The following is a 26905-nucleotide window of genomic DNA, read 5'->3' as shown; positions in this document are numbered from 1 at the left end:
ACACACACACACACACACACACACACACACACACACACACACACACACACTCTTCTTAAAGCTATAGCTAACAAATGAATGTCAATCAGTCCATTTCATCTGGCATCTACAGCACAGAATCTCAGCTCAAGTGGTCGATCAGCCTAATAATGGCTACATTAGGCTCTCAGGTAGTGCAGAGGGTTCGAATCTCAGTGGTGCTATCAGCCAATGGCTATGTTTTGGACTATGGCTGGGATGGACTGCTGATTCCTCACGCCGAGTATTCACTGGTGCAACCGGAAATGATGAGACTGTTTCACTAATACGATGTGCTATCAGTAGGGTCCTCACTGATTTTTAAAGAGAAGTGCCATATAGAACAAATGGAATCTACAATACACAGCACAGCCTACTGTAATGATTGAATGTAAACCTAGAACATTCTGCAATGGTGTGAGGCTTTATGTTCTGTCTCAAAGATGAAAATTCTCATCCGTGTTTTGACACCCCCCCCCTCTCCTGCGTCCACAGAATTGGTTGGAAGTCCAAACTCAGTTACCCGAGTAGTTACCCGACCGGCTTTAGACTTCGACCGACTGCTAACTGAATTGCCGTAGGATTGCTAGGACCGCCTCATAGCGCAAATGAACCGGTAAATGTTAGGTAGGGACTTAGCTATAAGAGCACAGTGAATGAGGGTCAAGATGCTTTGACATTTTAGAATATTCTGATGTATGACATTTGATAAATAGCATAATTAAATCATTTGTCTGTTTATTTAATTTAGTGGTTTGCTGGGACTTCTGCTACTTTAACCATATGACTCAAATAGAATTTTTGGTCTAATCTGTATAAGGACCAGGGCCAAGAAAAGCTCTAATGTAAACATCTAACCTATTGTTTGTTTATGTTTGTTTGTTTGTTTATTAGGATTTTAACGTCATGTTTAACACTTTGGTTACATCCATGACAGGAAACGGTAGCTACTCATCACACAAGGTTCATTAGTTCACGAGGTTATATCAAACACAGTCATGGACAATTTTGTATCTCCAATTCACCTCACTTGCATGTCTTTGGACTGTGGGAGGAAACCGGAGCACCCAGAGGAAACCCACGCGGACACGGGGAGAACATGCAAACTCTACACAGAAACTTACCATCCAATAGATCAACATGTAGGTAAATGTGCATGTTGCCTCTATAACAAGTAGAGAAAGTCCTTACTTTCTTAGGTGCTCGTGCTCCTTGAGGAAAAGTTCTGTTCGTCTGTTGTTCACGCCCGAGCCGCTCTTGTACGTCCTGGTGAAAACAAAACAAGCAGAATAAACAATCAGAACTCGATAAACACAATAAACATTTTTCAATTATTTCCGCATTATTTATTAGCGCAGTGGTTCTCAATCTGCATATCTTGGCTCTGGGTTGCAAGACATTTCTACAAACCATAAAAAAATGACTAATGCTTAAAAATTATTTTATTTTATGTTATTACACTAGGCTACATATTTCATTATAAAATGTTCCAGTGTTCAACAACACCAGCCAAGTAAATTTCTCTCTTTGACACGACCATTAAAAAAACTGCTGATCTGCAAGTGCTGGAATACGATACATCCAGAACTACTGATGAAATCGATCAATTTTAATCTCTAATCAAGAAAAACACACAAATAACATTCTGTGAATTTGCACCTCTTGACAAAACAGCACAGAAATATTAATAGTCGCAGGAAAGGAACTGGGTCATGTTGTCCTGAAATATTTAAGCCCTCAAACTGAGCCAAAAAAAGTTAAGATGAATGTGCAGCGTGTATTCATGAATTATGCTCTGTTGGAAGAAAAACCTCCTCACTACAACTGTGACTCAGCAACCATATTACCAAACAAAAATCTAAATGATGGAACTATTACTAATGGTGAGTCTCTGGTTTTCAAGCTTTCGTGTGCTCCCAGTTACTGAGTCTGACATTGTTATGGGGTCCAGTGTTTCTTGAAAGTAAACCTTTGCATCTAATAAAAACAGGGCACTCCATAGGTGCAGGGGTCTACTCTGTTAGTCGACTTGCTGAACGTCTACAGTGACATGATCGGCAATGTCTGAAGGTCGGGGTGGTTCGGCCAAAGCAGCGCTATGGCCTGGCAACATGTCTGTTTTTCTGTATTACTGCCCTGTGCCTAGTGTTTCCTGGTAAAACAAGGCCCGCCACAACCCATTTGTATGTTGTATTTACAGTATATTCATAAGACCATGTGTACATGTATATGTACATATATAGGTTTATACATACATGTATATACACACACACACACACGTCATTATATATACACATATATACTGGCTCCTGTGCCCACTACCACTGATTTACAGAGTTCTAATCCCAGTGTACTATCAGCTAGTTGGGCATCTACACAAACTTTGGGCATCTTCACTGACTACCCCCTACTTTAGGGGGTTGTTGACAAACTAGACTAGCCACTGGTTAGTGTGCCAAATCAGTTATGAAGACACCTAATTTACAAGCCATGGAAGAAGAAATTAAAGGAGAAAGAAAAGCCAAGAAAAAAAAAAGGATAGAGTCAATAGAATTACTATACTGTCTGAAATCAGAACCTGAACATACTGTGGATGAAGCATTTCAGAATCTATTAATCCGAGCTGTGAACTGTAATCAGGGTTGGAAAAGACAAGTTAATTCAACAATGGAGGTTCCGTCCTCCTGCAGGGGGTATCAGGACAGCTGAACCACAGAAAGCATTTCGTGTGAATAATAAATGAGAGCAGTGCTAGGAAGACCAACCCTTCCAAGGAGTTAATCAGTGCAGTGGCGAGCGAAGATCCTGCTATGGGTATGGAGCTGTGCTATACACCCTACAATCACTGCATTAATGCCTAAACAAAACAGGATTGAGCTCAGTATTAGAAACACAAAGCACAGTGTGGGTCTGCCTAAGTGGATCACTGTGGGAGAATTGAGATTGCTCTGGCCAGTGCGGAAATGCATCACGCCAGCCTTAATAACTGTCCGTGCACCAAAACAGCACAGCGCCGACGGCCAATTTAATCCATTCACGCAGGCTGTAAAAGCCCAAGGCCCTATATCTCCCGGACACATACACACACATACAATGGCTCTGTCATTTTTGCATGCTGGCGATTTCCATGTTGCTCTGTGGTGCAATGCAGATTGGGAAAAAAGGAGGGGGGGGCACAGGAAAACAGGAGTAAAAGGACTCCATAATAATCACTGGTGCGTGCATGCTGTAACCAGGGGACTCCGCAGGAAGGCAGACAGAATGACTGGGTAATAGAAGTTCTCTTGAATGACCATACAGCAGCAAGCATTTTACTAAAGAGTGTGTGCTGACACCTAGTGAGCGATAAGTGTAATAGCACACAATTATGCTCGGTCACTACTGGCTCACAGTACTGTACATAGAAGCTGATATTTGGAAGTGTTCATCATTTCCTCTGAACTGTATATGGGGTTAATTAAAGTCACTGCAAATGATGGTAGGTACTGACTGCTATTTAATATGAGTTTGAAAGTGATTGGTTTATTTTAAACATAGCCACATCTAGGGCTGTCGCGGTAACCGCAATTTTGAAATACAGTTCAGTGAATTTATACATATTTATGCTATCATATCTTGTTTGTTGTTGGCTCTACAGCCTTATGTAATAAACAGGACACTCACGCAGTGACTATAGAAAAGATATGAAAAGTATACACACCCATGTTAAAAGGCCAGCTTTTTATGATGTAAAAAAACAGATCAAGATAAATCATTTCAGATGTATTTCCATATTTAATGTGACCTTTAATCTGTGTGCACACCCTTATAATTGTGGATGCAGTTGTATTCACAATAAACCAGTCATGTTCAACCTCATGTTAAACAGTAGTCAGTGACACCTGCCATCAATTAAACTTACTCTGATAAACCCCATATAAAGTTCAGCTCTTCTAGTTGGATTTTCCTGATATTTATTGTCTTTGAGCTTACAAAGGAACTCATTGCTGAAAGGTATCAGTCAGGAGAAGGGTACAAAAAATTACAAGGCATTACATACACTGATCTGCCATAACATTAAAACCGCCTCCTTGTTTCTACACTCACAGTCTATTTTTTCAGCTCCACTTACCATATAGAAGCACTTTATAGTTCTACAATTACTGACTGTAGTTAATCTGTCCCTCTGCATGCTTTGTTAGCCCCATTTCATGCTGTTCTTCGCGGTATAGACCAGCCAACCGCAGGGCATGCCAAGCAACCGCCACACCGCGATGTTCACCTTGTTGCAGGGTCCATCTTGTTTTTTGCTTACATTCGGGCGTAATAAATGTTAAATAAATTCATAATGAAAATGAGCTAAGAGCTGAGTGTCAGGCTTTGTGTTTTAAGATGGAAACAATGGCAACATTAATATTAGGCAAGTTTATTAATGATCAAATTGAGTTCAGACTCAATAAATACTTGTAATTTAGACTATATTCAAACAGCCTTGGTGTACTAAAACACTTAATGACTGTTAATATGGCATTGCAGCCTGCAAATATTCTCTTGCTGGCTTGCTGGAATGATTTAAATGTATTTTTTCGTTGAATAAAAATGTATTGAGACGAATATTAACTTAAAATGTAGTATATATTGTTATGTTAATTATACCTACTAAATAGATGGTTAATAGTGGCGCGACAACCAGGCTAGACTTCCTCTGCTCTCTAAAGTCGCATGCAGGTACAGTACACGTGTATTAGTGCATGGAGCACACCATCAGAGAGAGTTTTTAGTGCTGCCGGGAACATCGCTACCCCACTCTGATCCTCTCTCAAACCACATCAGGTGAACATGTTGGTTTTTCTAGCGCGCATGATAACGCAGGTTTAAGGTCTTATATACTTTATTCTTTATTCTAAACGAAAGGTTTCATTTTATTAATTTTTTTTACCATATTTTGATTAGTGTATATCTAGCCTAGGCTAGAAGCTTAATAGCTAGAAGCTTTCACCGTGACAGCCCTAGCCACATCCCCAATTATAAAGGGGTGCAACCTTACGCAACCACATTATCTTTTTGTTTTTCAAGTGTATTGCACAGATTATAGGTGACAGTAAAGCTGAATGTAAATTTAAAATAATGTATCTCTAGTCTTTTCTATGTGGATGGTTCTAATTACAGGATGCTGTTGGCTTTATATTTTTGGTAGAAGCACTATTACTCTCTCAGCATTAAGGAGGTACCTAAAATGCCAACCACAATGCTCTCCCTGATATACTAGTATTTACATTTTATGGCAGTTAGGAGACACTTTCATGGAAAATGACGTACAGGTTAAGTATCTTGCTCAAAAGCCCAACAGTGGCAATTGCTAATCCAGTAACTTGAACACTGAGCTACCACTGCGCCACCACTTAATGAAATAATAAGAGCTGTGCCTAATAAAAATTAAGCCTGTTGGCCTCAATTTAACCCCCCTTCCTGCCAGCAAGGAACTGCGCACTTCCACTAAAAGTCATTTTAAAGTATGTCAGAGCCTTAACCTCCATGACGGCACATAGGAATCACATTTATGAACATCAGGCCTATTGAGACACAGTCATTTCTGTATAAGATTGACTTGTTTTCATCGACCACTTTTTCTTGGTCAGGGTCGTGGCAGGTCCGGTTCCACTGGGAAACACTGGGGACAAGGCAGGAATACCCTGTACAGTGCACCAATCAATCGCAGGGCTTGAACCATCCACCCATGACACATTGTCAGGCATGTCTATGTAGATGACCGGCTGCCTGGTGGTGGGATAGTGGTTAAAGTGCTTTTCCACAGATTGTGTCATTGTTTCCTATAGAGTCAGGTGGTGCCAGTACCTTGCTGCTGCCCTAACTTGAGCGGCATGAGCTGCACACATTTGCCTCTTTGATGTTTACTATTTAACACTTTAGCACTGTTATCTGATTGGCGTCGAGAAAATGATTCTGTTCCATAAAAATATGAACTGTTGTAATGCACTTGAAATTAGAACCATGTGTGAATTAATTTTTTTTTTTTTAAGTATGAAAAGGTTTGCAGTCTAGTAAGCAACTTAATATTAATTTCAAGATTTAAAGCACCCTTTGACCCAAGTCTTGTTTTGTATCCTCTCAATCATCCGAATAATGACAATGCAAGACACATTTTATCCAACAACAACCAATAGATGCAAACGAAACTTACTACAGATTGCACAGGAGATTAAAAAAAAAGACTCACTCAATGTCTTTCCTGACTGATCCAAGCAGATCCTCTCTTTCTCTGACAGCTAAGAAGTTGGATTTGGTTTTGTGGAACTCGTGTGTGTAGTCCTGTGGGTAAAAAGACAGTAAAATGGTGCAATTAAAACCATACACAGCACAACACAAAAGGCACTGCAACTCAATACATAACCACATCAAACAAATATTACAGTCAGCCATACAGAACAATGGCTGACTGGTCTGGGGATTTACCTGCAGGATGTCTCTGTGCCTCTGGAGTGTGTGCATTAATGCGGCGTTGAGAGACGTTACTCCTGGTGCGCTGGCGTACTCTGCCATCTTATCGTTTATTCCTGTAAGCTAGGATAAACAACAGACAATCAACAGAAAATATCTAAATAAATAAAAATATATATAATAATTAGGGCTGTCACACGATTAAACATTTTAATCGAGCTTAATCACGATTAAAGAACAAAATGAATCTAGATTAATCTCGATTAAAAATTTTAATCGTGTGACAGCCCTAAATATATATGTATTCATCTCAATTAATCGCAAACTAATAATTAAGCAAAATTTGAACAGTTATGCACATTGTTATTGCAAGAACGTGTTTACCAATAAAACATTCATAAGATATGATAGAATTATTCAATCTAAATTCATTGTAGAAAGCACATTATCTGACAAAAGTGAGGATCTTTTCCTGTTCATGACCCTGACACTGAAAACAGGTGCACCAACCATAATGTTTTGATCTAATATAAGGCATCAATAAAGCATCAAAACACAGATATGATTATTTCATAGATCTATTAAGAAAACCCTTTAATACTGTGTTTGTGCAGAAAGAATACTGGGAAATACTGTTCTACATTACCATTTAAACATCTATAAATACCTGAAACAGTCAAGTTAGCAGACATTATCTATAAGTAATTGACTGTAGCTATAAAAAAAGTGTTAATTAAAACAGTCCATGTAAACGCTTAGTCCATATAAATATCAGATACGAATGTGTTTTTAGAAAACTACAAACATCACAAATATAAATCATGTTTATAACCATGTGATAGAATAAGCTGAATAAACTGTAGAGATGAAACATCACACAGAGTTTCACTTTTTACCGGAGGGGGAGGAGGCGGAGCTACACGGTTTTGATGGACAGCTCTAGCAGCCAATGGAAATACTCGTTACAGAGATCGCGTGATTTCATTCATCTTTTCATCAACACGTAAAAAAAGTGAAAACCGCTAAAAGTAGTTTATCATTGGACAGTTCATGCGCTTTACATCCTAATTCATCTGAAATACAGATAATTACCACAGAGACACACATGTATGTGCCAAATAAAAATAGTTAGATTAAAATTTTTTATCTTGATTAATTTTTTTAATCGCGATTAAAATTTTAACGCGATAATTAACGTGATTAACGACAGCCCTAATAATAATATAAATGTGCCCAAACATAAGAAACTAGTTTAAATAATAGAGTTTAAATAATAGCAAATAATAGTGGACAAGTGTTATGACCTACACATTACACCCACAGAAGCTTATATGACCTCCTATTCTAAATCTAAACCCTTTGCAGCTATAACAGCTTCCACTCCTCATGGAAGGCTTTCTACGAGATTTTGGAGTGTGTCTGTGGAAATTTTAGCCCATTCATCCAGAAGAGCATTTGGAGGTAACATGCTGCTGTTGAAAAAAAGGAGCCTAGCTCACAATCACTGGTCATGGATTTATTTGTTTGTCTTCTCCAGCACCAAAATTCAAAGGCATTGATAATCTACCCGTCTCACATTTTTACTGTCCATCTTATAACCTGAATGATTTTATATTTTATATTAAAATCATATGAGTCTCATATGTCCTCTGGTTCTCCGTCAATTTTATCTAGCATCTGAAATCAATTCCTGATTTCCTTGAAGATAGGTGGTATATTCTACAGGATATATTTTGTAGGCCTGATAATCTGATTCTTTTTTTCTTTGCTTTCAACAGTGTATCCTGGTGCCATCTCCTGGTGCGGGTGTGGAAGGCACCTAGACTGGCCTACAACTACGTAGCACCACCACACACAGCATTTCTAAAATTAATTAAACTCATATTTGTTTTGCTTACAAACTGTTTTTTAAGCATTTCATAATACTGCAGTTAGAATTCAAACTCATTAAAACCATTTGTGTAGGATGAGCCCTAATAATTACTTCACTCAACAAACTAACCTTTGCAAGAAGCTGCTCGATTTCGACTGACATGGTCTCAAACATTCTGTCTTGAGTGGAGTTGTTGAGAAGAGGTGTTGTGTCGGAGCTGTTCAAAGGTAGATAAATAAAAACGACGCACATGTTAGCATTCATTATTCGTACGTATATAAGCCATATGCAAAGTTAGATTGGAAATCGTTTACCTGTCTCCTCTGCGGCCATCGCGTGAGCTGCTGTAGCTGGTACACAGTTTACTGAAGGAAACCAACTTCAGGTCTAGCTCGTTCTCTAACTGTCTGGCCTGCTTCCGCAAATCTGCCAGGATGCATTAGATACATTACTTTATAAACATTATGATCATGTGTTATCTTCAACAAGACAATGCTCCTGTTCATAGCAAGCTGACTAACATGAAGTGCCAGAGAACCAGTCCATCTAATAATATTTTGGCCTGTCCAGATTGGAACCCTATATGGATTTTTTGGTCTTACATTAAACACAAACTAACCAAGAAAGATAAACAATTAAAAGCCATTAAGTAAAACAACAATGACTCTTCTTTCTGTAAAGTATCCAGAAGCGCTTGTGTGACGCAGTGGTAAAACATGCTAACCCGCTAACAAGATTCGAATCTCCCAAAAGCTTAAGGAGCGCTATCAGCCGGTCAGTCATCTACACAGACACGACTGGCTATGTCTTCTTTATGACCAGACAGCAAAGCCATTGGAAAGTGCACTTGTCTGTGTGTTCTCAGTGCCGGTCCTGTTTATTGCATGAGTGACAGTTAGATACCGTCCACTGTACATCACACAGAAGTGAAGGTGCTACATACAGTAAAAATCTGTTTGCTCAACTCACTTTCAGCAAACAGGAAAAAAGTGCCAGTCTACAAATATTGACGCATATCCTGCTGAAGCAGACCGTGCTGAGGAAGCTCCCAGCATCAGTTCACCTGATATAAACCTACTACATCAACCAAAATCAGAAAATACTAACATTTATATCTTCATTATGGATTCATAAAATTTTCCATTAGAATGCAATGTCTTGTGATACCACAACAAACGTTGGTATTACATTTGATATTTTATACAATTGTTTCCTTCTTGAAAGCGTGAGAATAATATCATGACCTGTGTCAAGAGAGGTTCCAGAATTTTTTTTAGAACACAGGGGAGTCTAAGGGGGAAAAGGTTGAGAATTGCTGATGTACAGAACACTGTGACTGACATTATTAGTCTCCTCACAGCTTGCTACTTTCGAAAAGAAACTAGTCCACAGACCTAATATGGGACAAAACAAAGTAAACAATCTGTTGTATCCATTCAGTTTATCCAAATATCGTTTTTATTGTATAGTATAGTGTATAATATAGTATATAGTAGTGTATAGTATAGTATAATGTATAGTATAGTGTATATTATAATATAGAGTATAGTATAGTGTATAATATAGTATATAGTATAATGTACAGTATATAGTATAGGATAGGATAGTGTATAGTATAGTGTATAGTATATAGTGTAGTGTATAGTATATAGTATAGTATATCCTTAATTTTCTTTCGGGATTAATAAAGTATCTATCTATCTATCTATCTATCTATCTATCTATCTATCTATCTATCTATCTATCTATCTATCTATCTATCTATCTATCTATATAGTATAGGATAGTACAGTGTACTTGGTATAGTATAGTATAGTGTATAGTATAGTATATCCTTAATTTCCTTCGGGATTAATAAAGTATCTATCTATCTATATAGGATAGTATAGTGTATAGGATAGTATAGTGTATAGTATATCCTTAATTTCCTTCGGGATTTATAAGGTATCTATCTATCTATCTATCTATCTATCTATCTATCTATCTATCTATCTATCTATCTATCTATCTATATAGGATAGTATAGTGTATAGGATAGTATAGTGTATAGTATAGTATAGTGTATAGTATATCCTTAATTTCCTTCGGGATTTATAAAGTATCTATCTATCTATCTATCTATCTATCTATCTATCTATCTATCTATCTATCTATCTATCTATCTATCTATCTATATAGTATTATATAGTATAGTATAGTATAGTATAGTATAGTGTATAGTATATCCTTAATTTCCTTCGGGATTTATAAAGTATCTATCTATCTATCTATCTATCTATCTATCTATCTATCTATCTATCTATCTATCTTTCTATCTTTCTATCTATCTATCTATCTATCTATCTATATATATACAGTGTATCACAAAAGTGAGTACACCCCTCACATTTCTGCAAATATTTCATTATATCTTTTCATGGGACAACACTATAGACATGAAACTTGGATATAACTTAGAGTAGTCAGTGTACAGCTTGTATAGCAGTGTAGATTTACTGTCTTCTGAAAATAACTCAACACACAGCCATTAATGTCTAAATAGCTGGCAACATAAGTGAGTACACCCCACAGTGAACATGTCCAAATTGTGCCCAAATGTGTCGTTGTCCCTCCCTGGTGTCATGTGTCAAGGTCCCAGGTGTGAATGAGGAGCAGGGCTGTTAAATTTGGTGTTTTGGGTACAATTCTCTCTTACTGGCCACTGGATATTCAACATGGCACCTCATGGCAAAGAACTCTCTGAGGATGTGAGAAATACAATTGTTGCTCTCCACAAAGATGGCCTGGGCTATAAGAAGATTGCTAACACCCTGAAACTGAGCTACAGCATGGTGGCCAAGGTCATACAGCGGTTTTCCAGGACAGGTTCCACTCGGAACAGGCTTCGCCAGCGTCGACCAAAGAGGTTGAGTCCACGTGTTTGGCGTCATATCCAGAGGTTGGCTTTAAAAAATAGACACATGAGTGCTGCCAGCATTGCTGCAGAGGTTGAAGACGTGGGAGGTCAGCCTGTCAGTGCTCAGACCATACACCGCACACTGCATCAACTCGGTCTGCATGGTCGTCATCCCAGAAGGAAGCTGACGCACAAGAAAGCCCGCAAACAGTTTGCTGAAAACAAGCAGTCCAAGAACATGGATTACTGGAATGCCCTGTGGTCTGACGAGACCAAGATAAACTTGTTTGGCTCAGATGGTGTCCAGCATGTGTGGCGGCGCCCTGGTGAGAAGTACCAAGACAACTGTATCTTGCCTACAGTCAAGCATGGTGGTGGTAGCATCATGGTCTTGGGCTGCATGAGTGTTGCTGGCACTGGGGAGCTGCAGTTCATTGAGGAAAACATGAATTCCAACATGTACTGTGACATTCTGAAACAGAGCATGATCCCCTCCCTTCGAAAACTGGGCCTCATGGCAGTTTTCCAACAGGATAACGACCCCAAACACAACCTCCAAGATGACAACTGCCTTGCTGAGGAAGCTGAAGGTAAAGGTGATGGACTAAACCCAATTGAGCACCTGTGGCGCATCCTCAAGTGGAAGGTGGAGGAGTTCAAGGTGTCTAACATCCACCAGCTCCGTGATGTCATCATGGAGGAGTGGAAGAGGATTCCAGTAGCAACCTGTGCAGCTCTGGTGAATTCCATGCCCAGGAGGGTTAAGGCAGTGCTGGATAATAATGGTGGTCACACAAAATATTGACACTTTGGGCACAATTTGGACATGTTCACTGTGGGGTGTACTCACTTATGTTGCCAGCCATTTAGACATTAATGGCTGTGTGTTGAGTTATTTTCACCCCTCACATTTCTGCAAATATTTCATTATATCTTTTCATGGGACAACACTATAGACATGAAACTTGGATATAACTTAGAGTAGTCAGTGTACAACTTGTATACCAGTGTAGATTTACTGTCTTCTGAAAATAACTCAACACACAGCCATTAATGTCTAAATGGCTGGCAACATAAGTGAGTACACCCCACAGTGAACATGTCCAAATTGTGCCCAAAGTGTCAATATTTTGTGTGACCACCATTATTATCCAGCACTGCCTTAACCCTCCTGGGCATGGAATTCACCAGAGCTGCACAGGTTGCTACTGGAATCCTCTTCCACTCCTCCATGATGACATCACGGAGCTGGTGGATGTTAGACACCTTGAACTCCTCCACCTTCCACTTGAGGATGCGCCACAGGTGCTCAATTGGGTTTAGTCCATCACCTTTACCTTCAGCTTCCTCAGCAAGGCAGTTGTCATCTTGGAGGTTGTGTTTGGGGTCGTTATCCTGTTGGAAAACTGCCATGAGGCCCAGTTTTCGAAGGGAGGGGATCATGCTCTGTTTCAGAATGTCACAGTACATGTTGGAATTCATGTTTCCCTCAATGAACTGCAGCTCCCCAGTGCCAGCAACACTCATGCAGCCCAAGACCATGATGCTACCACCACCATGCTTGACTGTAGACAAGATACAGTTGTCTTGGTACTTCTCACCAGGGCGCCGCCACACATGCTGGACACCATCTGAGCCAAACAAGTTTATTTTGGTCTCGTCAGACCACAGGGCATTCCAGTAATCCATGTTCTTGCACTGCTTGTTTTCAGCAAACTGTTTGCTGGCTTTCTTGTGCGTCAGCTTCCTTCTGGGATGACGACCATGCAGACCGAGTTGATGCAGTGTGCGGCGTATGGTCTGAGCACTGACAGGCTGACCTCCCACGTCTTCAACCTCTGCAGCAATGCTGGCAGCACGCATGTGTCTATTTTTTAAAGCCAACCTCTGGATATGACGCCGAACACGTGGACTCAACTTCTTTGGTCGACCCTGGCGAAGCCTGTTCCGAGTGGAACCTGTCCTGGAAAACCGCTGTATGACCTTGGCCACCATGCTGTAGCTCAGTTTCAGGGTGTTAGCAATCTTCTTATAGCCCAGGCCATCTTTGTGGAGAGCAACAATTCTATTTCTCACATCCTCAGAGAGTTCTTTGCCATGAGGTGCCATGTTGAATATCCAGTGGCCAGTATGAGAGAATTGTACCCATAACACCAAATTTAACAGCCCTGCTCCCCATTTACACCTGGGACCTTGACACATGACACCAGGGAGGGACAACGACACATTTGGGCACAATTTGGACATGTTCACTGTGGGGTGTACTCACTTATGTTGCCAGCCATTTAGACATTAATGGCTGTGTGTTGAGTTATTTTCAGAAGACAGTAAATCTACACTTCTATACAAGCTGTACACTGACTACTCTAAGTTATATCCAAGTTTCATGTCTATAGTGTTGTCCCATGAAAAGATATAATGAAATATTTGCAGAAATGTGAGGGGTGTACTCACTTTTGTGATACACTGTATATATAGTATAGTATAGTGTATAGTATTGTATAGTGTATAGTATAGTATAGTGTATAGTATTGTATAGTATAGTATAGTGTATAGTATTGTATAGTGTATAGTATAGTAAAGTATAGTGTATAGTATTGTATAGTGTATAGTATTGTATAGTATAGTATAGTGTATAGTAGTGTATAGTATTGTATAGTATAGTATAGTGTATAGTATAGTATAGTGTATAGTATATCCTTAATTTCCTTCGGGATTTATAAAGTATCTATCTATCTATCTATCTATCTATCTATCTATCTATCTATCTATCTATCTATCTATCTATCTATCTATCTATCTATATCTAGTATAGTATAGTAGTGTATAGTGTATAGTATAGTATAGTGTATAGTATTGTATAGTATAGTATAGTGTATAGTATAGTGTATAGTAGTGTATAGTATTGTATAGTGTATAGTATAGTGTATAGTATTGTATAGTATAGTGTATAGTATAGTGTATAGTAGTGTATAGTATAGTATAGTATAGTGTATAGTATAGTGTATAGTATAGTGTATAGTATAGTATAGTGTATAGTATATCCTTAATTTCCTTCGGGATTTATAAAGTATCTATCTATCTATCTATCTATCTATCTATCTATCTATCTATATATATATATATATATATATATACAGTGTATCACAAAAGTGAGTACACCCCTCACATTTCTGCAAATATTTCATTATACCTTTTCATGGGACAACACTATAGACATGAAACTTGGATATAACTTAGAGTAGTCAGTGTACAGCTTGTATAGCAGTGTAGATTTACTGTCTTCTCAAAATAACTCAACACACAGCCATTAATGTCTAAATGGCTGGCAACATAAGTGAGTACACCCCACAGTGAACATGTCCAAATTGTGCCCAAATGTGTCGTTGTCCCTCCCTGGTGTCATGTGTCAAGGTCCCAGGTGTAAATGGGGAGCAGGGCTGTTAAATTAGGTGTTTTGGGTACAATTCTCTCATACTGGCCACTGGATATTCAACATGGCACCTCATGGCAAATAACTCTCTGAGGATGTGAGAAATAGAATTGTTGCTCTCCACAAAGATGGCCTGGGCTATAAGAAGATTGCTAACACCCTGAAACTGAGCTACAGCATGGTGGCCAAGGTCATACAGCGGTTTACCAGGACAGGTTCCACTCGGAACAGGCTTCGCCAGGGTCGACCAAAGAAGTTGAGTCCACGTGTTCGGCGTCATATCCAGAGGTTGGCTTTAAAAAATAGACACATGAGTGCTGCCAGCATTGCTGCAGAGGTTGAAGATGTGGGAGGTCAGCCTGTCAGTGCTCAGACCATACGCTGCACACTGCATCAACTCGGTCTGCATGGTCGTCATCCCAGAAGGAAGCTGACGCACAAGAAAGCCAGCAAACAGTTTGCTGAAGACAAGCAGTCCAAGAACATGGATTACTGGAATGCCCTGTGGTCTGACGAGACCAAGATAAACTTGTTTGGCTCAGATGGTGTCCAGCATGTGTGGCGGCGCCCTGGTGAGAAGTACCAAGACAACTGTATCTTGCCTACAGTCAAGCATGGTGGTGGTAGCATCATGGTCTTGGGCTGCATGAGTGTTGCTGGCACTGGGGAGCTGCAGTTCATTGAGGGAAACATGAATTCCAACATGTACTGTGACATTCTGAAACAGAGCATGATCCCCTCCCTTCGAAAACTGGGCCTCATGGCAGTTTTCCAACAGGATAACGACCCCAAACACAACCTCCAAGATGACAACTGCCTTGCTGAGGAAGCTGAAGGCAAAGGTGATGGACTAAACCCAATTGAGCACCTGTGGCGCATCCTCAAGTGGAAGGTGGAGGAGTTCAAGGTGTCTAACATCCACCAGCTCCGTGATGTCATCATGGAGGAGTGGAAGAGGATTCCAGTAGCAACCTGTGCAGCTCTGGTGAATTCCATGCCCAGGAGGGTTAAGGCAGTGCTGGATAATAATGGTGGTCACACAAAATATTGACACTTTGGGCACAATTTGGACATGTTCACTGTGGGGTGTACTCACTTATGTTGCCAGCCATTTAGACATTAATGGCTGTGTGTTGAGTTATTTTCAGAAGACAGTAAATCTACACTGCTATACAAGTTGTACACTGACTACTCTAAGTTATATCCAAGTTTCATGTCTATAGTGTTGTCCCATGAAAAGATATAATGAAATATTTGCAGAAATGTGAGGGGTGTACTCACTTTTGTGATACACTGTATATCTAGTATAGTATAGTAGTGTATAGTATAGTGTATAGTATTGTATAGTGTATAGTATTGTATAGTATAGTATAGTGTAGTGTATAGTATTGTATAGTGTATAGTATTGTATAGTATAGTATAGTGTATAGTATAGTGTATAGTAGTGTATAGTATTGTATAGTATTGTATAGTATAGTGTATAGTATAGTGTATAGTATAGTATAGTGTATAGTATATCCTTAATTTCCTTCGAGATTTATAAAGTATCTATCTATCTATCTATCTATCTATCTATCTATATACAGTGTATCACAGAAGTGAGTACACCCCTCACATTTCTGCAGATATTTAAGTATATCTTTTCATGGGACAACACTGACAAAATGACACTTTGACACAATGAAAAGTAGTCTGTGTGCAGCTTATATAACAGTGTAAATTTATTCTTCCCTCAAAATAACTCAATATACAGCCATTAATGTCTAAACCACCGGCAACAAAAGTGAGTACACCCCTAAGAGACTACACCCCTAAATGTCCAAATTGAGCACTGCTTGTCATTTTCCCTCCAAAATGTCATGTGATTTGTTAGTGTTACTAGGTCTCAGGTGTGCATAGGGAGCAGGTGTGTTCAATTTAGTAGTACAGCTCTCACACTCTCTCATACTGGTCACTGAAAGTTCCAACATGGCACCTCATGGCAAAGAACTCTCTGAGGATCTTAAAAGACGAATTGTTGCGCTACATGAAGATGGCCAAGGCTTCAAGAAGATTGCCAACACCCTGAAACTGAGCTGCAGCACAGTGGCCAAGATCATCCAGCGTTTTAAAAGAGCAGGGTCCACTCAGAACAGACCTCGCGTTGGTCGTCCAAAGAAGCTGAGTGCACGTGCTCAGCGTCACATCCAACTGCTGTCTTTGAAAGATAGGCGCAGGAGTGCTGTCAGCATTGCTGCAGAGATTGAAAAGGTGGGGGGTCAGCCTGTCAGTGCTCAGACCATACGCCGCACACTACATCAAATTGGTCTGCATGGCTGTCACCCCAGAAGGAAGCCTCTTCTGAAGTCTCTACACAAGAAAGCCCTCAAACAGTTTGCTGAAGACATGTCAACAAAGGACATGGATTACTGGAACCATGTCCTATGGTCTGATGAGACCAAGATTAATTTGTTTGGTTCAGATGGTCTCAAGCATGTGTGGCGGCAATCAGGTGAGGAGTACAAAGATAAGTGTGTCATGCCTACAGTCAAGCATGGTGGTGGGAATGCCATGGTCTGGGGCTGCATGAGTGCAGCAGGTGTTGGGGAGTTACATTTCATTGAGGGACACATGAACTCCAATATGTACTGTGAAATACTGAAGCAGAGCATGATCCCCTCCCTCCGGAATCTGGGTCGCAGGGCAGTGTTCCAGCATGATAATGACCCCAAACACACCTCTAAGACGACCACTGCTTTATTGAAGAGGCTGAGGGTAAAGGTGATGGACTGGCCAAGCATGTCTCCAGACCTAAACCCAATAGAACATCTTTGGGGCATCCTCAAGCGGAAGGTGGAGGAGCGCAAAGTCTCGAATATCCGCCAGCTCCGTGATGTCATCATGGAGGAGTGGAAAAGCATTCCAGTGGCAACCTGTGAAGCTCTGGTAAACTCCATGCCCAGGAGAGTTAAGGCAGTTCTGGGAAATAATGGTGGCCACACAAAATATTGACACTTCAGCAACTTTCACTAAGGGGTGTACTCACTTTTGTTGCCGGTGGTTTAGACATTAATGGCTGTATATTGAGTTATTTTGAGGGAAGAATAAATTTACACTGTTATATAAGCTGCACACAGACTACTTTTCATTGTGTCAAAGTGTCATTTTGTCAGTGTTGTCCCATGAAAAGATATACTTAAATATCTGCAGAAATGTGAGGGGTGTACTCACTTCTGTGATACACTGTATATATATATATATAGTATTGTATAGTATAGTGTATAGTATTGTATAGTGTATAGTATTGTATAGTATAGTGTATAGTATTGTATAGTGTATAGTATAGTATAGTGTATAGTATTGTATAGTATAGTATATAGTATAGTGTATAGTATTGTATAGTGTATAGTATGGTGTACAGTATTGTATAGTGTATAGTATTGTATAGTATAGTATAGTGTATAGTATTGTATAGTATAGTGTATAGTATAGTGTATAGTATTGTATAGTGTATAGTATTGTATAGTATAGTATAGTGTATAGTATTGTATAGTGTATAGTATAGTGTATAGTATAGTGTATAGTATAGTGTATAGTATTGTATAGTATAGTGTATAGTATAGTGTATAGTATTGTATAGTGTATAGTATAGTATAGTATAGTGTATAGTACTGTATAGTGTATAGTATAGTGTATAGTGTATAGTATTGTATAGTGTATAGTATTGTATAGTGTATAGTATTGTATAGTGTATAGTATTGTATAGTATAGTATAGTGTATAGTATAGTGTATAGTATTGTATAGTGTATAGTATTGTATAGTATAGTGTATAGTATAGTATATAGTATAGTATAGTGTATAGTATAGTGTATAGTGTATAGTATTGTATAGTGTATAGTATAGTATAGTATATAGTAAGTACACGATTCTATAGAAAACTCGATGATGTCGTTGAACAGTGTGAATCATCTGTTGATGTACGGAACACTGTGACACTGTTAGTCAACTCTCGGCTAGCTACTTTCTGAAGGGAACTAGTCGACGCTCCTGGTATTGAATACCACAAAGTGACAGGTTTCAGCGTGCACTTTATTTAACTAAATACCATTTTACAAATAGTGCTCCATTCTCTAATGACAGTAACGACGTCTCGTTAATATAATAATCCAGCTTTTCATTTTCATGCTCGGCTAAACGACTGACGTCACTCAAACGGCTGACTAGCGCTAGCTAATGCTAACGCTAGGAAACAGAATGTGGGTTTATCGTTAATTCGCGCAACATTTTAATTAAACTAAGCGAAGAAACAACCGAAACCATTTAAAAAATGTTCTTCATGCGATCAAAAAACTAAAACCGCGTTTAAATATGAGCCATTTTGCCACCTCACCTTCCCAGTAGTTGCTGTTTCCCGCTGCCATCTTTGTTGTGCAACGTCATCGGCGTCGCGCTGGCGTCGCGCTGGCAAAAGCGGGGAAATCCTGACAGGATTCAGCTCGCGAGACTCCTCAGACCTTCTCAGACCACCAGTTCACTTCTCCCTCTCTCTGGTCCTTTCTGGAAATGTAATAAAAACAACCTACAAGACATTACAAATAACATTCAATTATTCATTTTACCGCTTTTATCTTGGTTAGGGTTGATACATGAAAACACAGGACTTAAGGCAGGAGCAAATATTCGACAGAACTAGTGCTTCTCAGGTGTCTGTAGGATAAGTACTGATATAAGTGTATAAGTTGTGAGGATAAGTACTGATATAAGTGTATTGTGAGGATAAGTACTGATATAAGTGTATAAGTTGTGAGGATAAGTACTGATATAAGTGTATAAGTTGTGAGGATAAGTACTGATATAAGTGTATAAGTTGTGAGGATAAGTACTGATATAAGTGTATAAGTTGTGAGGATAAGTACTGATGTAAGTGTATAAGTTGTGAAGATAAGTACTGATATAAGTGTATAAGTTGTGAGGATAAGTACTGATATAAGTATAAGTTGTGAGGATAAGTACTGATATAAGTGTATAAGTTGTGAGGATAAGTACTGATATAAGTGTATAAGTTGTGAGGATAAGTACTGATATAAGCGTATAAGTTGTGAGGATAAGTACTGATATAAGTGTATAAGTTGTGAGGATAAGTACTGATATAAGTGTATAAGTTGTGAGGATAAGTACTGATATAAGTGTATAAGTTGTGAGGATAAGTACTGATATAAGTGTATAAGGTGTGAGGATAAGTACTGATATAAGTGTATAAGTTGTGAGGATAAGTACTGATATAAGTGTATAAGGTGTGAGGATAAGTACTGATATAAGTGTATAAGTTGTGAGGATAAGTACTGATATAAGTGTATAAGGTGTGAGGATAAGTACTGATATAAGTGTATAAGGTGTGAGGATAAGTACTGATATAAGTGTATAAGTTGTGAGGATAAGTACTGATATAAGTGTATAAGGTGTGAGGATAAGTACTGATGTAAGTGTATAAGTTGTGAGGATAAGTACTGATATAAGTGTATAAGGTGTGAGGATAAGTACTGATATAAGTGTATAAGGTGTGAGGATAAGTACTGATATAAGTGTATAAGTTGTGAGGATAAGTACTGATATAAGTGTATAAGGTGTGAGGATAAGTACTGATATAAGTGTATAAGTTGTGAGGATAAGTACTGATATAAGTGTATAAGTTGTGAGGATAAGTACTGATATAAGTGTATAAGTTGTGAGGATAAGTACTGATATAAGTGTATAAGTTGTGAGGATAAGTACTGATATAAGTGTATAAGTTGTGAGGATAAGTACTGATATAAGTGTATAAGTTGTGAGGATAAGTACTGATATAAGTGTATAAGTTGTGAGGATAAGTACTGATATAAGTGTATAAGTTGTGAGGATAAGTACTGATATAAGTGTATAAGGTGTGAGGATAAGTACTGATATAAGTGTATAAGTTGTGAGGATAAGTACTGATATAAGTGTATAAGGTGTGAGGATAAGTACTGATATAAGTGTATAAGGTGTGAGGATAAGTACTGATATAAGACACACGCGAGACAGATATAAGTATAAGTTGTGAGGATAAGTACTGATATAAGTGTATAAGTTGTGAGGATAAGTACTGATATAAGTGTATAAGTTGTGAGGATAAGCTACTGATATAAGGTATAAGTTGTGAGGATAAAGTACTGATATAAGTGTATAAGTTGTGAGGATAAGTACTGATATAAGTGTATAAGTTGTGAGGATAAGTACTGATATAAGTGTATAAGTTGTGAGGATAAGTACTGATATAAGTGTATAAGTTGTGAGGATAAGTACTGATATAAGTGTATAAGTTGTGAGGATAAGTACTGATATAAGTGTATAAGTTGTGAGGATAAGTACTGATATAAGTGTATAAGTTGTGAGGATAAGTACTGATATAAGTGTATAAGTTGTGAGGATAAGTACTGATATAAGTGTATAAGTTGTGAGGATAAGTACTGATATAAGTGTATAAGTTGTGAGGATAAGTACTGATATAAGTGTATAAGTTGTGAGGATAAGTACTGATATAAGTGTATAAGGTGTGAGGATAAGTACTGATATAAGTGTATAAGTTGTGAGGATAAGTACTGATATAAGTGTATAAGTTGTGAGGATAAGTACTGATATAAGTGTATAAGTTGTGAGGATAAGTACTGATATAAGTGTATAAGTTGTGAGGATAAGTACTGATATAAGTGTATAAGTTGTGAGGATAAGTACTGATATAAGTGTATAAGTTGTGAGGATAAGTACTGATATAAGTGTATAAGTTGTGAGGATAAGTACTGATATAAGTGTATAAGTTGTGAGGATAAGTACTGATATAAGTGTATAAGTTGTGAGGATAAGTACTGATATAAGGTATAAGTTGTGAGGATAAGTACTGATATAAGTGTATAAGTTGTGAGGATAAGTACTGATATAAGTGTATAAGTTGTGAGGATAAGTACTGATATAAGTGTATAAGTTGTGAGGATAAGTACTGATATAAGTGTATAAGTTGTGAGGATAAGTACTGATATAAGTGTATAAGTTGTGAGGATAAGTACTGATATAAGTGTATAAGTTGTGAGGATAAGTACTGATATAAGTGTATAAGTTGTGAGGATAAGTACTGATATAAGTGTATAAGTTGTGAGGATAAGTACTGATATAAGTGTATAAGTTGTGAGGATAAGTACTGATATAAGTGTATAAGTTGTGAGGATAAGTACTGATATATTTTAACAATTTATCTGGACAAAATTAGCTAATTTTACTTGACAAAATGGTTTAAAGCTCTATTCCAGTGTTACGTTTCCTCAGTATTTTGCAAAAGGATACATTTTCTTTACAGTTCAAGCTTCTTGGTAGGTGTCTGTATTGTGCACCATTTATTTCTGGTAATGTTATGCTTCATCAGAACTAGTGGCCTGACCTAAGCAATGCAGCTGTAGTTTCTTATTTCTGCACTTCTTTACGATGTACCGAACTTCTTGAAGATATAAGATGTGCCAGGTGACTTACAGAGTCTGTGATTCTGTATGATAAGATCAATTACTTAAATCTGTAGATTTTATTTGGATTTATTTTGTGAACAGTCTCTTCCAGACCGATACACTTTACAAAGAGATGATGTGTATCACTGTAAAGTGATTACAAATGCTAATTCACAAGTTTCTTACACAGCTGCTGACTTAAATTCAGAGGGATGAGGTTGTGTTGCATTAGATTTAAGCCGTTTCTTCAAGTACAGTGGGTATCAGTTCTTTCTGAGGAAACTAAAAAAAACACTGAAAAATACTTTAGATTGTGCAATATAAAATATCTAGCTACTATTATAGGATACCTTAACTCAAATATTAACTTGTTATTGATGTTTATTTACCCCAAAATATTTTTATTAAAGCCAGAATTTCACCAGACCCACATGACAAAGAAAGTCCAAAAGATTATAATGTGTCTAAACTACAACCCCAAAAAGTTGGGACAAAATGAGCAATGCAAATAAAAATTCAGTGTGCCTTACATTTACTTTGACTTTTATTTGATTGCAGACAGTTTGAATCCAAGATATTTCATGTTTTGTCTGGTCAACTTCATTTCAATTGTTAATATGCCTCCATTCTTGTATTTCAGACCGGCAACACGTTCCAAAAAGGCAGAGGCAATTTAGGGCTAGTAATGAGGTGAAAAAACTAAATAATGATGTGATTTAATCATGGTTTGGTACAAAAGCAGCATCCAGAAAAGGCTGAGTTTTTAATAAGCAAAGATGATCAGAGGATCTCCAGTTTGTCAACAAATGTGTGAGAAAATTATTAAAATGTTTAAAAACAATGAACCTCAAAGATAGATTGAAAGAGATTTGCATATGAGCAGATATGCAATAATAAACTGGCCTGTAAAGGTATAGACAGACACGTTTAAAAACATAGCAAGACAGACTAATTTCTTGTTAGTTATATTAGCATTAAAAAGTTTGTTATACGACCAATTTTCATACATTGTGTAAATCCTGTAAATTATAAAGAGAAATAATGTATTTCTAGTCCCAACTTTATTTCAATTTTTGTTTTATTGAATTTGCCTGTAAATTAATCTCAACACCAAATGTTAATACAGCTTTCGACACTTTTGTATTTATTGTTCCTGGAATTACCATCATTTACACACATCAATTATGTACAATTTCTTTTGAATCAAACAGGACAACCAACACGTAGAAAGGCTTGATGTTTGTTCAGATACACCACCTCATTAACTCCCAAACCATGAAATAACTAGCATTGAACCGTGAACAGAGAAATACAGTTCTGGTGATTACACCTGGCTTAGTTTGTGGTGTGTTTCGGCAAAACAGCAAATGAATAAATGATAGTGTTAAAAGCTTAAGAGCAAGTCATGACGACAAAAAATCACCTGGTCACACACCAATCTCATAAAAATCTTTTGAAGCAGAAAAATGTGGGTAATACAGTACACAGATGTATTCATCACTACACACAAGCAGAAATGTGATCAACAGCAAACATTCCTCTCTGATCCTCTGTCAAGTTTGGAAAAAATTGATCGATTGGTTACTTTTAAAATGCATTAAAATGTATTTATTACTTCTTCACCTTCTACTATGTAATTTATGCCACAGCAATATGAATACCCAGTGACGTTTTGGTTGGCTGTTTAGAATTTCAATGGCGTCAAAAGAATAAAAATGTAAAATACGCTAGCACACACCAGAGCTGCGATTCCGAATAAATCGTATTAAATCTTAGCTCTGCCATCAGGCTGGGCTGGGGGGCAACATAAACAACGATTGGCTGTTCACAGGGTGGGACAAGCCGAACCAGGGTTCCTCATAACTGGTCCAATTACATGGAATAATTCTGATCTGGGTGTGGCTCTCTGTGCACAAGGCTGATCTGCATATGAACTCGCCTCGTGCAGGTAAAAGATGCAGTCGGGACTGCACACGTGTCGGAGGGGGCGTGTGTCAGTTGCGAAGCTCTTCAGTCAGCAGTGGAGGGTTGTATTGGTAGAGGCGAAGCAGAAATTTGGGGGGAAAATTGGAGAAAAAAATGCACTTCAATATGAGTGTAATTCAGTCGGCTGGATGAAACTCAAGTTTAGATTTTAAAGAGGCTCAGGGGGCATTCAGGTAGCGGTAAAAAGACACGCTAGCACACCAGTGCTGACATCTTGAACTTGTGAGTTCGAATGTCAGCTCTGCTACCGGCACGCCTACACGGTCGATAATGGGCTTATTCGTCGAGTTGGATTGCTAGAGGGAATTCCTCTTTATTGCATTTACAACCTCTGCTTTCTGATCAATGGAGACGGGGAATAAAGGATATCGTTGTGTGAATCTTTGTACACAATACCGAGCCTCTTATGAAAATACGTTTTGGGGCATTTTAACACAGTGCACTTCTATATATAAATATATATATTCCCCCCCCCCCCCCAATTTTCCCCCCCAACTTTTATCCCCATTCTAATCGTGTCCAATTATCCTGATTATGTCCTCTATACTGGTTCGACCCTTCACCGCTGACTGAGGACGCCACTCAACTGACTTGCGCCCCCTCCGGCACGCAGTCAGTACAGCCTGCATTTTTCACCTGCACGAGCCGAGTTTATACACCGAGAGACACTGCGCACGGAGGGTCACACCCCCCTCAATGTTATTCCTCAATGTTAGTCAACCAGCAGGGGCCGCAGTTGTACCAGTTATGAGGACCTATGCTCAGACTCTACCACTAAGCCCCTGAACAACAGCCAAACGTTGTTCATACTGCCGTCCAACCCAGTCGGAAAGGTAGAGCTGAGTTTCGATACGATGCATCTAGAAACCCAACTCTGGTGAGCTAGCGTACTTTACCGCTGCGCCACCTGAGCGGCAACTTTTTAAATTTCTAAACACATATACAATACTTCATTAGTACGTTTGTGTGTGTGTGTGTGTGTGTGTGTGTGTGCAAACATGTTTTGAATGAGTGCAATGAAAAAACCCATAACAAACAGATCTGTTGAACCGCTGCTGGTCAGAAAAGAGTGACTGCATACAATGCAAGCAATTGAGGCTCAATGGGGGCCCCAACAGTGGCAACTTGTTAATAGTGGAACTTGAACCAGAGACTTTCTGGTTACTAGTCCAGTACCATAATCACTAAGCTACCACTGGCTGATCAAGTATAACATTCGTCTTCCTGGATCTCAAGACATTTCACCACTGTACAATTACAGAGTACTTTTCCAAGTCCGGCAACATCTGGAAGTAAGGCAGTGGAATCGCATGGTCTTAAATTAAGTCTGTTTAACATTTTCATACCGAAATGCCATTGCAATCAGTCAGCCAGAATGGCTGGCCTGTGGCTGGAACTCCCTATATATCTATCCATAGGCCATTGCTGCTGCCACATACAATCAATAACAAGTCTAAAAGTGTGTCCTCCTTAATAGACCGCCTATCCTGATAGGCTACTGGGATTTCTGTGGGCGGGCGTAAAATCTTAATGAGATATAGGATGAATAACGGTTTATATTTAGAAGTGTGTTCACCTGAGGCAGTTTGGTGCAATTCAAACCAAAATTGGTGATAATGGAGCTAGACCACCTAGTTCCTAGTCTATTATTTTAACCACCAGGCTAGATATGGAAATGATTACGTATAGCATTCATCTTCCTGGATCTCAATACGTTTCACCCCTGTACTTTTCCAAGTCCGGAAAACATCTGGAAGTAAGGCAGTAGAATCGCATGGTCTTAAATTACAAGAACTCTTCAGAAATCCGTTCACGGACAGCCCAAGCACAGCGCTAATCACATTTATGATTGATTGTTTTATATTTCTAGTTTATAAGAAGTCTTTTTAACATTTTCCTGTCAGCCAGAATGGCTGGCCTGTGGGGGGAACCCCCTACATATCTATCCATAGGCCATTAGTGCTGCTGCCACATACAATCAATTACACAGGTGTGTCCTCCATGTAGGCTACTGGGATTTCTGTGGGCGGACATACCCTTATTAGATGAATAAAGGTTCATATTTAAAATATGTTCACCTGAGGCAGTTGATGATGGAGCTTGAATCAGCAACCTTCCGGTTACTGGTCCATTATCTTAACCACCGAGCCAGATATGGAAATTATTACGTCTAGCATTCGTCTTCCTGGATCTCAAAACATTTGACTGATGCTGATGCTGGCACATACGATCAATAATACAAGTGTGTCCTCCTTGTAGCTATTAATAGACCGCCTCTCCTGATAGGCTACTGGGATTTCTGTGGGTGGGTGTAAAATCTTTATGAGATATAGGATGAGTAAAGGTTTCTATTTAGAAATGTGTTCACCTGAGGCAGTTTGGTGCATTTCAAACAAAACAAACGTGGATGGTTGAAGGTCATACCCCAGTGCTTTATGTATTATAGCCAACGCTAATTAGTCTTTAAACTACAGTATATTCTAATCCCAGATTAAAGAATTTTGTTTATTTCACCATTCAAATAAACATTTCTGGAAAATCCAAGAAATTCTTCTTCTTAATGAATGTAACCCATATTCTAAGCAAGTGGTAGCCATGGAAAGGTCATTGAAGCATTTCTAAATATGTAAATACGTTATGAACAAGGTTTAGGTTTCCACCTGACTAATTTTAGCTCAGCGGTCATTAAGCAGCACTGCAGCTTCCAGTTATTTTATGTGCACAACCCCTGATCTATCCTGATCTAACGTGTGGAACGAGTAGCTTAAAAAAA

General features: G+C 38.5%; 1 protein-coding gene across 1 annotated transcript in view; it reads right to left on the bottom strand.

Moving 5' to 3' along the window:
• Positions 1-19083, bottom strand: part of gosr1 (golgi SNAP receptor complex member 1) — a 37498-nt gene extending 18415 nt beyond the window's left edge. The window contains exons 1-6 of the mRNA XM_063016341.1: positions 19029-19083; positions 8644-8755; positions 8459-8546; positions 6472-6579; positions 6236-6327; positions 1210-1284 (exon numbers count right to left, since the gene is read on the bottom strand). Coding sequence (XP_062872411.1) covers positions 1210-1284; positions 6236-6327; positions 6472-6579; positions 8459-8546; positions 8644-8755; positions 19029-19059 — 506 coding nt within the window. The 5' untranslated portion in view covers positions 19060-19083. The remainder of the gene's footprint in view (positions 1-1209; positions 1285-6235; positions 6328-6471; positions 6580-8458; positions 8547-8643; positions 8756-19028) is intronic.
• Positions 19084-26905: the final 7822 nt, after the last annotated feature.

This window comes from Trichomycterus rosablanca, chromosome 20 (assembly GCF_030014385.1).
Source record: "Trichomycterus rosablanca isolate fTriRos1 chromosome 20, fTriRos1.hap1, whole genome shotgun sequence".
Taxonomy (NCBI): domain Eukaryota; kingdom Metazoa; phylum Chordata; class Actinopteri; order Siluriformes; family Trichomycteridae; genus Trichomycterus; species Trichomycterus rosablanca.
Note: the sequence above shows the minus strand (reverse complement) of the source record. Positions and strands in the feature narration are given on the sequence as shown.